At 47.0% G+C, this 14735-nt stretch overlaps 1 protein-coding gene, 1 long non-coding RNA gene and 2 other non-coding genes across 4 annotated transcripts in view; 1 reads left to right on the top strand and 3 right to left on the bottom strand.

Moving 5' to 3' along the window:
• LOC148130344 (uncharacterized) overlaps positions 1–14735 on the top strand; it is a 469114-nt gene that overhangs the window by 196235 nt on the left and 258144 nt on the right. The gene's annotated exons all lie outside the window — the stretch shown is intronic.
• Positions 1005–12436, bottom strand: RPS3 (ribosomal protein S3). The gene is made up of 7 exons (XM_026690238.2): positions 12375–12436; positions 10687–10817; positions 8001–8094; positions 5792–5886; positions 4184–4371; positions 2612–2808; positions 1005–1078 (listed from the first exon to the last, which is right to left on the bottom strand). The coding sequence occupies exons 1-6, from the start codon at positions 12402–12404 to the stop codon at positions 2615–2617; spliced, it is 732 nt and encodes a 243-aa protein (XP_026546023.1). The 5' UTR covers positions 12405–12436; the 3' UTR covers positions 1005–1078; positions 2612–2614.
• On the bottom strand, positions 5450–5599 carry LOC113427711 (small nucleolar RNA SNORD15). The gene has a single exon (XR_003372896.2). It is a non-coding gene; the product is annotated as a small nucleolar RNA SNORD15 (small nucleolar RNA).
• LOC113427712 (small nucleolar RNA SNORD15) lies at positions 7741–7892 on the bottom strand. The gene has a single exon (XR_003372897.1). It is a non-coding gene; the product is annotated as a small nucleolar RNA SNORD15 (small nucleolar RNA).

Below are 14735 nucleotides of genomic sequence, written 5' to 3'. Positions count from 1 at the left end.
AGGTGGGATTGGGGTCAGTCACCCTCTCAGCCCCAGTGGACAGGAAATGGTAGAAGGGAGTCCCTATATGCAGCACCCGGGCAAAGGAAAGTTGCACCAGGTGGCAGGACTGTAAATAAGGGGCGATGTTTGTGCAACGATGTGGCTGGGAGCATTTGGTGCCACTGTGGTTGTGGGTCCTCGGACGGCCTCTAAAAGTTCTCTCAACGGAACAGGGCACGTCTACGTCCACCTGCTGGACATTTTGAGTGGGCAGGAACAGCTGAAAAAGACTTGCCCCACTGCCCCACATTCCAGGAGGCAAAAGACAATTTACAGGTAGTCCTTGACTTACGACCACAACGGAGGCCAAACTTTCCGTTGCCAAGCAAAATCATTTTCAAGTGAATTTTGGTTTTACATTTCTTGCCAGTTGTTAAAAGTGAATTGAAGTTGTGAAGTGAATCTGGCTGTCAACTAAATGATACTCCTTCGGCCTTTTTAGTTGCCAGCAGAAAAGGGAGCGGGGAAAAGCAGTGCATTCCTTAAATGCTTCAGATAATTGCTAGGCAGACGAAGCTGTTGGCGTGCAAGATTATTAATGGAGAACATGATTTGATGACTCCTGGCTATGGATGTGTCCCATTGGAGAATATACACCAAGGCTTCCCCACTGACATGGCTAATCAGAAGGTTGCAAAAGGGGATCAGGTGACCCCCGGGACATAGCGACCGTTGCAAATCCAAGCCTGTTGCCAAGCGTCTTTGAGTTTTGATCATGTGACCACAGGGATGCCGCAACTGTTATAAAGAAATATTCATAGGACACACTTTTTGGTGCCCTTGTGGCTTCCAACTGGTTTCTAAATGAACGGGTTGTAAGTTGAGGATTTGGTCTGTGAAAAGCACTACATAACTGGGCTGAGCTATCGTAATTGAGAGCAGGATTTGACTTGGGAAGAATTAAAACTTAGGTTTCCGACGGATAAGCTCTCAAGTCCTGAGAGTTGGTAAAAGAAAGACCGTTTCTTGATGGCTTTTTAAAAATTTATTTAAGAGTTGTTTTTTAATGGAACTTCCAAGGTTTTAAATCAAAAACCTGCAAGGAAAAGAAAAAAAAATACATATATCAGGGAATAAAAAGAACTCTTGGGGAAGACAAGACCTATTTTTATTCTTCCATAAATACAAATGGTCTTTTTAATTCTTTTGGGAATGACATGCAGCCAATACCATCCACGGAGTTTGCTTCCCTAAACTGGTGCCCTCAAGATGTCCTTGTATGGCTACTGATGGGAACCAGTGAGAAAGAAGGCCACCAGGTGTGAAAATAATACATTTAGCACTTGTGAATTGCAAATCAATCCGTTAATATGGGCTCAGAAGCCAGTCAACAAAAATCAATTCTAAAACCATCAACGCTCATTTCAAGCCATGTTCTGGGGCAGAGATCTCCAAACTTGGCCACTTCTAAGGCTTGTGGACTTCCACTCCCAGAATTCTCCCCAGCCAGCATCGCTTTCTCTCTGTCCACTTTAGATTAAGAGAGGGAGGGAAAAAGCAGGCATGGCTGGCTGGAGAATTCTGGGAGTTGAAGTCCACAAGTCTTAAAAGTTTGCCAAGTTTGGGGACCCCTGTTCTGGGGGGTAAGAAGACCAAGGACACAAATACCCGTTAACAATTTAAATCAGGTCTTGATATCCGCCACTGACTTATGCCCTATAGGAGAGAAACTTGATAGATCAGGGTTGAACTGTGGGGTCCTTGGTGCTCTCTGAGCTGGGTTTCCTGGCAGACGGTTTCATGACCCAACTAGGAAACATCAGCGGTGCCAGAAGGGGAGTTTTCATTTGTGATGAGGAGAAAGAGGAGGACGGTGGGGTCCTTAGTGCTCTGAGCTTTGTGGTTTTTCTTCCGGATGTTTCATGACCCAACTAACGAACATCTTCACTTATAGAAGGGAGTTGGGTTTCCTCTCTCTTTAAATTTGAATAGCTTGCCTTTGGAGAGCATACCCCCAATTCCCTTTTAGCGCTGAGGTTACCTAGCTGGGTCGTGCAATGTCTGCAAGAAAACAACCCAGCATAAAAGGACGCCACGGTGCACTGCAAAGACCCCAGGTCCTTTTCCTCCTCCTCCTCCTCTACTACAAAAACCCCACTCCCCTCTAACACCAACAAGGTGACCTCGCTGGGTCATGAAATGCCTGAAAGATAACCAGGCATGATATTCCCTCTGAAAAAAATCGGGCGGCCAAGAGACCCCCACCGCACGCCAAGAAATCGCTGCCCAGCTCCCTTTTCCTGCCGCTCAGCGGCCTCCGCTTGCACCGCCCACCACTCGCACCGCCAGCCTGCCCGGCTCCGCTCGTGGCGATTCCCAAAAATCGAATTCCAATTTTAATCGGAAGAATATCGTGTCTGGATAACCAACCAAACTCAAGAGAAACCAAGGACCCCGCAGTCTTCCTCCTCCACTCTGCAAGCCCCACTCTCTCATTAGCACTGATGAGCTTACCTAGCCGGGTCAGGAAACGTCTGCCAGAAAGCAACCCAAGCTCAGGGAGTGCCAAGGAGCCCAACAAGGTTGCTTTTTCGTTTACCCTCCTCAGACCTTTCTTTAAACCCCTCACCTCTCACGCCGTGGGCACCGGCTGGGGCATCGGCGGCTGCTCCGGCTTGGTGCCCTTCTGCTCCGAGATGGGAGTAGTGGGCAGAATCTCTTCTTTGGGCTCCACGATGCTGACGTGGTCCGGGAGGGGCTTCTTGGGCCCAATCTTCCCACTGGGATCCCAGGGCAACATGATCTTCACCTTAATGCCCAGCACACCTGCAAACGGGCGAAGAGAAAGAAAAAGTGAGGCCCTGCAAGCTGCGAGACAAAGGAGGCTGTTCCTCTCAACGCCCCCCTGTGCAGATGGTTGGGAGTCGTAAACTGACCCTGGAAGCTGCCCAGAGAGGAGATTGTTGGAGGCAGGATGATGATTCCCTAAACCGCTTTGAGAGGCCTGGACAGAACTGTGAAGCAGCATATAACTCTTATTTTTCGGAGTATAAGACGCTCCGGAGTATAAGACGCACCTGGCTTTTGGAGAGGAAAACAAGACCGCCCCAAAAACCTGCCTCTTGCCTCCCAGCCATCAGCCTCCTTGCAGCCAACAGCCTGTTTCAGCTCCAGCACAGCCTGATCAGCCCCATCAGCTGGTTGTCGGTTGGATCGGCCTCCTGACGATCAGCTGTTTCAGGCTGCAAGGATTGCTACCTCCACACGCCCATTTTCAGCCTCTGCACGTCATGTTTTTTGGCCATTTTCCGCCCATTCCGGGCAGCGGGGATCGGAATGGGCGGAAAACGGGCCGCGCGGAGGTTGGCAGTAGCCAACGTCGGGAGGGCGATCCAACCAACGATCAGCTGCTTATGGTAATCAGGCTGGTGTTGAAACTGAAACAGGCTGTTTGCTGCAAGGAGGCTGAAGAGTGGGGGCCGGTGGGTGGGGCGGGGGCTTTGGCAACACTCGCTGTTATAAGATGCACACATTTCCACCCCCTTTTGGGAGTGGAAAACGTGCATCTTATACTCCGAAAAATACGGTAAATCCAAGAGCTACTGCTAAATCTAAGTCGAGAACTACCTGTATAGGTAGCAATAATAAACGTTCTGTCAACTCATAAAACATTCCTATGCCTGTTTACTAGTTGCCATAAAAAGGGGGTGAGAGGAAGGAAGGGAATCTGGGAGGGCAGTGCAGCAGTTTGAAAGTAAAAGTACATTCCAACTAACTACCAGAGCTCTTGCCCACAAATATATTTAATTGGAGAACATGATTGATGACACCCAGCCCATGAAGGGGCTCAATTGGAGAATCTGATTTATGACACACCCAGCGGAGGGGGGGGGGAAACAGGGTCACACAGGGGACCGGAAATGATGTAGGCCAGAGTTGGCTTCCTACAGGGCCGTGCCAGGATGTCGCCTCTTATGAATCCTTTGAAGGTTTTTCAAGTTGGGCTCGAGAATCATGATTTAATTAGGGCGATTGGCGGAATCCAGACACATTCTATGATTTGAACTCTGGATTGTTTACCCCTGACAGTAGCTCAGCAAAGGCTCCTTGGAGCAAGACCCACAAGGAGGAAGAAGGAGGGGCCAGGGGCTTCCAAATTCTGAGCTGAACAGAGCGGATGGAAGTCTCCCGCCTGCCTTACCCTGCCTGAGGAGGACGTGGCGCACGGCAGTGTCCACGTAGTAGTTGACGGGGTCCCCACTGTGGATCATCAACCCATCCACGAACTTCATGGACTTGGCGCGCTGGCCACGGAGTTTGCCGGACACAACCACTTCGCATCCCTTGGCTCCACTTTCCATGATGAAACGGAGGACACCGTAACACGCCCTGCGCAGACAGAACACACGACTGAGGACTTGGGACTGTTTAAATATAAGCAGGAGAGTCAGCAGCCCTCTAAGTGTAATTAATTAAAAATTTAAAATTAAAATCATGTAGGGCACCTTCACATATTTCAGCAAAAAGCAACACAAGAGGTAAAATACCAAACACGGAATATAAAATCCGAAAGCTTAACAGAAAGATCACAAAGTTGCCAATATAAATTATTTAGTTCATGTGTCCCAACTATCCAATCAAGCAAAATTTCCATTATAAGGCTTTGTTTTTGACGTTGTCACTATATGAGGGATAGATGGTTTTTTAGCCCCACAAGTCGCAGTTTGGTGATGGTATTTTGCCCCGCTGATAAAGAGGGCATTCACACACCTACCATGTTGGTCAATTTGGTGTTGTCTAAATTGCACAGCCAAGATCAGCCAAGATCAAATCCAAAGATGCTTCCTCCTGGGGAGGAAAGCTATGGCAAATCTAGACAGCACACTGAAAAAGCAGAGACATCCCCCTGCCAACCAAAGGACGTAGAGTCAAGGCTCTGGTTTTCCCAGTTGCAATGCGTGGCTGTGAAAGTGGGACCGTAAGGAAGGCTGAGCGCCGAAGAATGGAGGCCTTTGAACTCTGGTGCTGGAGGAGGAGACTCCTGCGAGTCCCTTGGACCGCAAGGCCATCCAACCGGTCAGTCCTTGAGGAGACCAACCCAGACTGCTCTTTAGGAGGCCAGATCCTGAAGATGGAACTCAAAGACTTTGGCCACCTCATGAGAAGGAAGGAAGGAAGGACTCGCTGGAGAAGAGCTGCATGCTGGGAACGATTGGGAGCAAAAGGAGAAGTGGGGCTGGATGGAGTCACTGAAGCAGCAGCCACGAGCTTCAGTGGATTCCAGAAGATGGTAGAGGACAGGAAGGCTTGGAGGAATGTTGTCCATGGGGTCGCGATGGGGACGGACACGACTTTGCAACTAACAACAAAAATTGCACAGGGCTGGTCAAACCTTTTCCAAAGGTATTAATAAAAATCAATTAATTCACCATTCGGTGTTAAGCAAGGATGTCTTTCTAAGAGCTTCCCTTCTCAGACAAATGCCTCTTGTTCATCCAATGTCCGGACCTCCTCCTTTGCCAAAGCCACCAACACAGGGCCACAGAACGTGGCACGGTATCGCTGAGCCTGGGCAGGAGGAGGCCGTTTCTGACTCGTCATCATATCATCACAGAAGGGATTTCTTTCGGCTTCCAAAAGAGGCAGCCAAGGACAGTGGTGGCAGACCCCTTCCTTAAGCACACAACGCAACGTTGAAAAGAAAGCCACCGATGCGTCCACTATTATCGTGCCGAAGCCGCACCAAAAGCTGGAGGGAAGACAGATTGAAACGGAAAAGCTTGGATCCGGCTTCGGCCAGGATGCTCACCTACGCACAGCCAGGCCTCCCAGAAGTTTGTACCGCAGGGATTCGGCTTGGGCGATGGCGCAGAGTCCTCGGGTGGCCACTTTCTCAGCATAGAGCTGTGTGTGAGAGAGAGCGAGAGAGCGACATGCTTCACAAACACGTCACAGGCAGGAGGAGTTAACGAATCTCTGGTAAAAAAACAACACAACCCTCCCTTTTTTTCTTTGTAATTAGTGGAAATTATTTATTCCTCCCCCTGTGGAAGAAACACTTAACACTTGACTTATAGCCATTTGTCTAATGACTGTTGCAATGGCACTGAAAAAAGTGACTTATGGCCATTTTGCACACTTAGGACACAAGCCCAAAACTTCTGTTGCTAAGCAAGACAGGGATTAAGCGAATTTTGGCTCAGTTTTGCAGTCTTTCTTGCCTCTGTTGTCAGAAGGAATCACGGCAGTTGTTAAGTTAGTTAACCCGGCTGTTAAGTGCATCTGGTTTCCCCCACTGGATTGGCTTGTCAGAAGGTCGTAAAACCACGACCCCGGGATGCTGCAACCGTCATAAATACGTGACAAGCATCGGTATTTGGATGACAGGGACACTGCAAATGTCTTTAAGTGTGAAAACAGTCAACTCATAAAATATTTCTATGGTCTTTTTAGAGTTGCCAACTGAAAGGGAGGGGGGAGCAGCGAGGCAGCTTGCAAACCGAAAGTGCATTCCATAAATGTTTTCAAAGATAGTAACTAGGTGATTGAAGTTTCTGTCGTGCAAAATTCTAACTGGATAAATGATTGATGCCTCTGGGCTGTGGAGGTGTCCCATTGGAGGATATGAATTATGATACACCCAGAGGGGTGGAGGGAAAACCAGGGTCAAGGGTGACAAATGATTGATGTGTCTCAGATTCGGCTACACCCAGGCAGTGCCGGACATGTTAATTCCCAATAAATCCTTCAAAAGTTTTGCTTGAGGCTCATGATTTAATTGGGGTAACTGCCAGAATCCTGACACAGTCGTAGGTCACTTTTTCCCCACGATACTGTAACTTTGGTCACGAAGTGAACTGTTTTAAGTTGAGGACTCTTTGTAAAGAAATTTTAGTTTCCTCTCACAGCGGAGAGGTTTTCAATACCTGCCTTTTCAATCCCAACACTCGACACACAACTGACAATACAGGCAATCCTCGACTTACAACAGTTCATTTCGAGACTGTTCAAAGTTGCAGCGGCACTGAAAAAAGTGACTTGTGACCGTTTCTCAGAGTTATGACCGTCGCCGCATGCACGGGGACACCTAATCAAAATTCAGATGCTTGGCAACTGACTCGTATTTATGACGGTCGCAGCATCCCAGGGTCACGTGATCAAGAGGGGGAAGCCAGATTCACTTAACAACCGTGTTACTAACTTAAGAACTGCAGTGACTCACTTAACAACGGTGGCAAGAAAGATGTCAGGATTCCGGCAGTTACTCCTATTTAAATCATGAGTCTCGAGCCAAACTTCCAAAACTTCAAAAGGATTTATTGGGAGTTAACATGTCCGGCACTAACTGGGTGTAGCCGACTCTGAGGCCCATCATTCATGGTCACACTTGACCCTGGTTTTACCCCACCCTCTGGGTGTATCATAATTCATATTCTCCAATGGGACACCTCCATAGCCCAGAGTCCTCAATCGTGCTCTCCAGTTAGAATTTGGCACGGCAGAAACTTCAGTCATCTAGTTACAATCTCTGAAAAACCATGTATGGAATGCACTTCCGGTTTCCAAGCTACCGGACTGCTCTTTCCAGCCCCTTTCATCCCCTCCCTTGCCTAAAATGGGGCAAAACTCACTTAAGAAATGTCTCGCTTAAGAACAGAAACTCGGGGCCCGATTGTGGTCGTTAAGTCAAGCCCGTTAAAAGCCACAGGCGGAACTGCTTGCGGCTTTTAAAATCCTCGTTAAGGAATCCTGCCTGTCCCTTCTCAGACAAATGCCTCTAGTTCATCCAGTGATCAGGGCACCCTTGTCAGAGTTAACCAGCAAAGGGCCACAGAACATGGCCCCCCGGGGCTGTTGGCTCCGAGCAAGAGGGTGTCCGTTTCTGACTCGTCATCGTATCGTCACTGAAGGGAAGATGAGCGCGAAGGCAGGGTTTCCCCCCCACGTTCGGCCAGTTTTAAGGTGGGTGGACTTCCAACTCCCAGGACGCCCCAGCCAGCGCAGGTGGCATCGTTTACCTCCACGCTGGCCTCCGGGAATCCAAATCGCTTCTGAACCACGGCCGTCAGCTCGCGAATCCGGCGTCCTTTCTCCCCCAGGACGTTCTGAGTTCTGAAATGCAAAAGGGAAGTACTGGCATTCGCTCAATTCCGCCAGAATCAACTTTGAATATTTCCAATATTTTTTTTTTTTAAATCTAGCCTGCATTTTCACTGCTCCTGGAATTAATTATCTGAATCAACCCAGATTTTTCTCAGGAGGGGTTTGCAAAGTCATTTCTTCTGCTCAGTGGTGGGATTCAATTTATTATTATTTTTTTTACTACCGGTTCTGTGGGCGTGGCATGGCTTGGTGGGAGAGTGGCAGGGGAAAGTTACTCCAAAATCCTCATTCGCTCCCCACCCCACTAACCTGCTTTCCAGCTCCCTTCTCCTGTGCAGGGCAACCAAAGGAGACCCAGCCAATCAACTGGGGACTCAATGGGAGGCAGAGAATAGATGGAGTTGGCGGGGCCAGTCAGGCGGCATTTGCCGGTTCTCCGAACTACTCAAAATTTCTGCTACTGGTTCTCCAGAACTGGTCAGAACCGGCTGAATATACCACCTCTGCTTCTGCACTCATCTGAAATTAGGCTGTACTTACATTCTCTCTTTGACTACCGCTACCTGTTTTGGTATCTGCCTACCACAGTTGTAAATTGGGACATTGCATACTTGAGTGACCCAGGATTATGACTTTTGCAATGCTCGTTAAGCGAGTCCATTGTTTGCTGTGGGATGTTTCTGCCCAAACCCAGAAGCAAATGCTGGTTTTTTTAGCAAAAATCGCAGTGAGTTTATGTGATTTGCAGGATGTTGCTATCAAGTCAAATATGCAGGCCAGGTTGTTTCAACATCTAAAATGTAGCCGCAGGACGGCTGAGGTGGGAAGGGGGGAGAGAGGGAAGGCCACAGCCACTCAAATTTTTGGAACATCTGTGAGGAGGGTCATTTGTAATTTAAACAGCCACTAAGTGACTAGTCGTAAGTGAAGGACTACATCTATCACATTCCCCCCAAAATATGACTTATCCTGAAAGTAAGTCCTAGCCTGATTCTTTTTTTGGGCACATGCACCCAAAATAAGCCCTAATGAAGACCCCGCCCACTCGAGTGGACAGGTAAAAATTAAGCTAGGGTGGGGATATGGGGTGGGGGGGGGGTGTTGGAGCTGCCTTACTTACCTGTGGACCATTGTAGCCAGGCCTCGCACACCCTGACACCTGCCTGGCCGGCCCATTTCTTCTGCAGCCGGCAAGGCTTTCCTGAAGGCCTGTGTAGCTGACACAAAGTTTATCGGCTGCAGAGGCCTTCAGGAAAGCCTCTCCAGCTGCAGAAGTTCCTGAAGGCCTCTGACAGCGAAAAGGAGGCCAGGGGGCGATGTGTAAAAAGTGAGGTTAGTCAGTGGATAACGTCCCCCCAAAATAAGATCTGGTACCTTTTTGGTGACAATAAAAATATAAGACAGGGTCTTATTTTCAGGGAAACACAGTATCTATCCGTATCTACCTGCATCCATCTGTCTGTCTGTCCATCCACCCACACACCCAATTTTGATAGAGCTCAGCTCACAAGTGAGACCCCGACAAACACCTGTTCTCTGTGGGCGATCCTTCAAGATTGTCCAAGAGTAGCAACTACCGGTAGTTAAAAAAAAAAAAAAAAAAAACCTACAGCTGCTCAGCTACTAATTACAGCAGGGAAAAGGATCATACGACCTCTGAATTAAAATATAACCATTGGTTGCCAATTTCTGAATAGAAATTGAAGGGGTTGCTTTTGATTTTTTTCCCCAGCAGCTCAAGAGAACCTTGTAAAACATGTTGTGCACCAGCTGCAACCTTTCTTGGACTAAGTGGCCTTGCACACAGACACTCGTATCCTTGGCATCTCATGTCTGGACTACTGCAATTGACTGGCTGGAGACCACCTGTTGCAGGCAGACTGATGATATAAGTCTGCAGAAGCAAATGAGCTTGTTTGCAGTAGCTCTTTTATGTAAAATTTCATTATAAGGCAGCCGTTTTTAGTAAACGTTGTCAGTCAGAAAGTATGCCATAGAGCCCTGATCAGAAGGTTTCAGTCCATTAGAGATTGGTTCCTCTAGACCTGCCCACATAATAACTTTACCCAGCCTTATATAGTTCAGAGATGATTATATTGAAGATTACTTACATCGAAGTAAATCTGCCCATCCTGTAAGATTTAACCCTGCTCAGAGTCCCATCTACATCCCCTGGTAGGGGACTTCCCAACTAACCAATTAATAACTAGAGCAGAGGTCTTCAAACTTGAGCTTTAAAACCGGTGGACTTCAACGCCCAGAATTCCTCCTCCCGTCATGGTTAGTTCAGGAATCCTGGGAGTTGAAGTCCACAAGTCTTAAAGCTGCCAAGTTTGGGGACCCCTGAACCAGAGTAAGAATGAAGGCAGCAGATGCTCCCAAGGACGGTTCTTCAGATAAATGGGGGAACAGCTAATCCACAAAGTGTTTCAGGATTATTATTATTATTATTAGTTAATCTTTAGTGAGATTCACAGCCTTTGGGGCTGGTTGGTAGCTCAACAACTCAAGTCCTAACCAAGGACCTAGGAACTATTAAGGCAGCATCTGATGATGATGATTATTATTGCAACCACATGACAGCAAGACCACACAAATGACCTGGTAGCAAGGATGATGATTTCGGTCCTGGTTGGGGTAACACGGACCTCCACCCCGGAGTAGCCATCTTCAGCCAGCTCCCGAGTCAAAAACTCGTTCAGTTCGGCTTTGAAGATTCCATCAGCCACAAACTGGAAACCAAATACAAAAAAGAGTGAGATATCAGGCCAAGCACAACCTTGCAGACCCACAATAAGTAAAGGCACACAGCAAGTCAGCCTCCAACGGTATTGCCCTAAGTCAGGGGTTCCCAACCTTTTCTTATACCCAGCACGCTTCTGATACTCTCACATCCCCGTGAGTAAATACCTGGGGTTTGAATTATGCATACACATTACAATTTAGAAACCCTTAACCCCAAGTTTTTGCACCCTCTGGGAGCGTCTTGCACCCCTGGTGGAGAAGCCCTGCCCTAAAGGCAAGCCTGCTACCTTGGAAGTGGGAGAGAGTCACACAATGCTTAACCCCGGAGGCCCCAGACCCATTTCAAACCAATTTCAACTACAGGTATATTCCTTGACTTTACAATAGTTCATTTAGCAACCGTTCGAAGTTACAACGGCAGTGAAAAAAGTTAACTTATGATTTATTTTTTCCCCACACAATTGTCAAGGCCCCTGGGCCAGCAAAAGGAGACCTGGAAGGGTTCCTGACCACGGCGCGGTCCTAAAAGAGCAGGAGATACCCTCATTTAAGTCCCCGTTGCGCTGGGTTGGGTGTTGGGGCAAAGATGGTTGTGTGCCTGCCCAACACACAAACCTTGGTCCCTCCAATGTCCGACCAGCATTTTAACGGCACAATAGCAGTTAAAATGAAGGTCTGGCACTGGAGAGACCCAGGTTCAAGTCCTCCCTTCAACCACAGATGGTCCCTTGGGGACGTTGGGCCTGACACTCTCAGACTAGCCCCATTTCACATTAATATAAGAAACCACCTTGAACTCCTAAAGCAATTTTTTTTCTTTCTTTCAACCTTGGCAACCTTTTAAGATGCGTGGACTCCAACTCCCAGAATCCCCCAGCCTATCCTGGGCTTTAGAAGCCCCTCCCCCCAATGCCTCTCTCTCTCTCTGCCCAGCCTTCCTCACAAAGCTGTTGTTGCAAGCCGGCGCAGGTTCAAGTCCAGATCCAGCCACTCTCTAGCCCAGGGAATCTCCAAACTTGGCGACTTTTAAGACTTTGTGGACTTCAAACTCCCAGAATTTTGCTGGCTGAGGAATTCTGGGAGTTGAAGTCCACAAGTCTTAACGTGGCTAAGTTTGAGGACCCCTGCAGTCTAGCCAACCAACCTACCTCGCAGGGCTGTTGCAGAGGAAAATATGTCCCATGCTCCACTCACATAATGGTACTTAGGAATAACCACGTGCTAACACATACATACATACATACATACATACATACATACATACATACATAGTTTTAAGCTATCGGGCCGCTTCCGGTCCCGGCCGGCCCGTCTAGCCTCGGTCTCGCTGCCTTCTCGGCCCAGCTAGACCCAATTAGGATTCGGGCCGGAGCTGCCGAGATGGAGGGTGCCTCAATCCACTCCCATCCGAGGGTCTCGCCGTCGCGGCTGCCCACCTAGCCGGCCCCACCCCGCCGCCCGACCCGCCGCGCCTTCTCCCGGTCGTCTTTCTTCCCCCGGCCGCCCCGCCATAAGGCTCCACCAAAGGCTCCGAAGAGCCTCACCTTTCGCTTCTTGGAGATCTGTACCGCCATCTTGAGCCGCGCCGCTCTGGCGAAAAAAAGAGGCGGCTTCCGCCGGCGCAGAAGACTATAGGGCTGCTCTCCAGCTCGTCATTGGCCAGCTGGTGTCACGTGGACGGAAAGGACCGCGAGACGTGTTGGGAAGTGTAGTTGACGCTCTTTGAGAGCCGGCCGCTCTCTGGCGCGGATAGGAGTTCATGCTTGTTCGCTGCTTCCCATTGGTCGAGGTCTTGGGGTGGGGGGGAAATGTACCAGGGACTTTTGGGAAATGTAGGCTGATGTTGAAAATAGTTTAATTGGGCATTGAGATAATAACCGCAATAGTAACAATATTGAACATTGTGAACAACCAACCCAATCATCATCAACAACAATTTGACCTCTGCTTCTGGAAACGAAGAAGAGTAAACAGATAGAACTTCCATGTGGAGCTGCAGTATACCTGTAAAGCTCCTTTGTCAGAGCTTATTTTTTTATTCATTCATTTTCTATAACTTCCCATCTCACATAAGTGATTCTGACAATGGGATGTAATAAGAACTACACATATTGAAGCCTGAACTGTTTCTTCTGGGGATTATTAAGGGAAAATATCCTGAAAAGATTAAATATTTGGTTGTACATATGAATTGATTGTTTATTGTACCCTCTGACTATCATTAAGTGTTGTACCTGATGATTCTTGACGAATGGATCTTTTCTTTTATGTACACTGAGAGCATTTGCACCAAGGCAAATTCCTTGTGTGTCCAATCACACTTGGCCAATAAAGAATTCTGTTCTAGTCTATTCTTTTTTTAAAAATATATATTCTATATTCTATTCTATTCCATATTTCTATTCTATTCTCTATTCTATTCTATTCTATTCTATTCTATTCTATATTCTATACTATTCTATATTCTATACTATTCTATTCTACTCTACTCTACTCCACTCCACTCCACTCCACTCTATTCTATTCTATATTCTATTCTATATTCTATTCTACTACAGCAGCAAGAATTGTACTTGCACAATCTTGGAAAATGGCCACTGTACTGACAGATTGTTTAATAAGCCGTAAAAAATTTTGAGTGTGCAGAAATGGATAAACTTGCTATAGAATTAAGTAATAAGGAAGACTCGGAATATTATTCAATTTGCGATAACTGGTATCAATGTACAGAAAATAGGAATGCGAAACATATAGATTAGAATAAGGTATAAATTTTGTATATGTATATGATTAATTAGAAGTATCTGAAAATGTATTAATAAAGCTAACTTTTGTACTGTCAAAGAATGATGGTGAATCCTACAAACTTATTTTTGCTATAGATATATTTGTATTTTAATATTTTAAACTTTAATAAAGGTTTTTAAAAATTGGAAAAAAAAAAGAAAAGAAATGCCCCCACTTCATTCTTTCCCCCATCCATCCATTTTCAACATGCTGTGTTATCATATCAAGAAAACCTGGCTAGTCCATCATTTTATTTTATTTTACTTTTTAAAAGATTTTTAAGACAGCCAGAGATACTGTGTGACTCTTTCTGCTTGAGCAAGGGGTTGGACTAGAAGACCTCCAAGGTCCCTTCCAACTCTGTTATTCGCTTATTATTTTCTCTGCTCTGAGAAGTCAAAATTATCCCTCTCTCCAAAAACCTTTCAGCTTTCCCAACTTTCCTTCCTAGTGGGTAGCATTGAATCTTCCCAAGGTCTCTGCATACAGTAATCAGAAGGGTCCTTGAGTGCTGAGCTTGGTGGTTTCCTTGCAGACGTTTCATTACCGAACTAAGGAACATCATCAATGCCAGAAGAGAATGGGATTTGTGGAGAGGAGGAGGACGACGACACTGGGTCCTTGGTGCTCTCTGAGCTTGCTTGTTTTCTTGCAGACATTTCATAACCCAACTAGGTAACATTATCAGTGCTAGTAGGGAGTTTGCAGGGCGGAGAAGGAAGATGACTGTGGGGTCCTTGGTGCGGTCTGAGTTTGGTGGTTTTCTTACAGACGTTTTCATTACCAAACTAAATAATACCATCAGTGCTAGAAGAGAGTGGGGTTTGCAGAGAGGAGGAAGAAGATGGAAGAAGGAGGGAGGAAGGAGAAGAGGAAAAGAAGAAAGAAAGAAGGAGGAAGGAGGGAAGAGGAGGAGGAGACAGAGGAGGAGGAGGAGAAGACTGGAGAACAACTGTCCTTGGTGCTCTCTAACCTTGTGGTTTTCTTGCAGACATTTCATGACCCAAACTAAGTAGCATCATCAGTGCTAGTCCCACTAGCTAATAGCACTGATGATGTTACCTAGTGAGGTAATTAAACGTCTGCCAGAAAACCACCCAGCACAGAGAGCTACAAAA

This window comes from Notechis scutatus, chromosome 5 (genome assembly GCF_049901735.1).
Source record: "Notechis scutatus isolate UNSWTSFEM ecotype Mainland chromosome 5, rNotScu1.2, whole genome shotgun sequence".
NCBI lineage: Eukaryota > Metazoa > Chordata > Lepidosauria > Squamata > Elapidae > Notechis > Notechis scutatus.
The sequence above is the reverse complement of the archived record's forward strand: the minus strand, read 5'-3'. Positions and strand labels throughout refer to the sequence as shown.

Excerpts from the sequence above, each read along its gene's own strand:
- RPS3 (XM_026690238.2), bottom strand. The coding sequence starts at position 12,404 with ATGGCGGTACAGATCTCCAAGAAGCGAAAG. Across the intron at positions 8,095-10,686 it reads ATCATCATCCTTGCTACCAG|AACTCAGAACGTCCTGGGGG; the intron begins GTCATTTGTGTG and ends TTTGCATTTCAG. Across the intron at positions 4,372-5,791 it reads GGAGGCCTGGCTGTGCGTAG|GGCGTGTTACGGTGTCCTCC; the intron begins GTGAGCATCCTG and ends CTGTCTGCGCAG.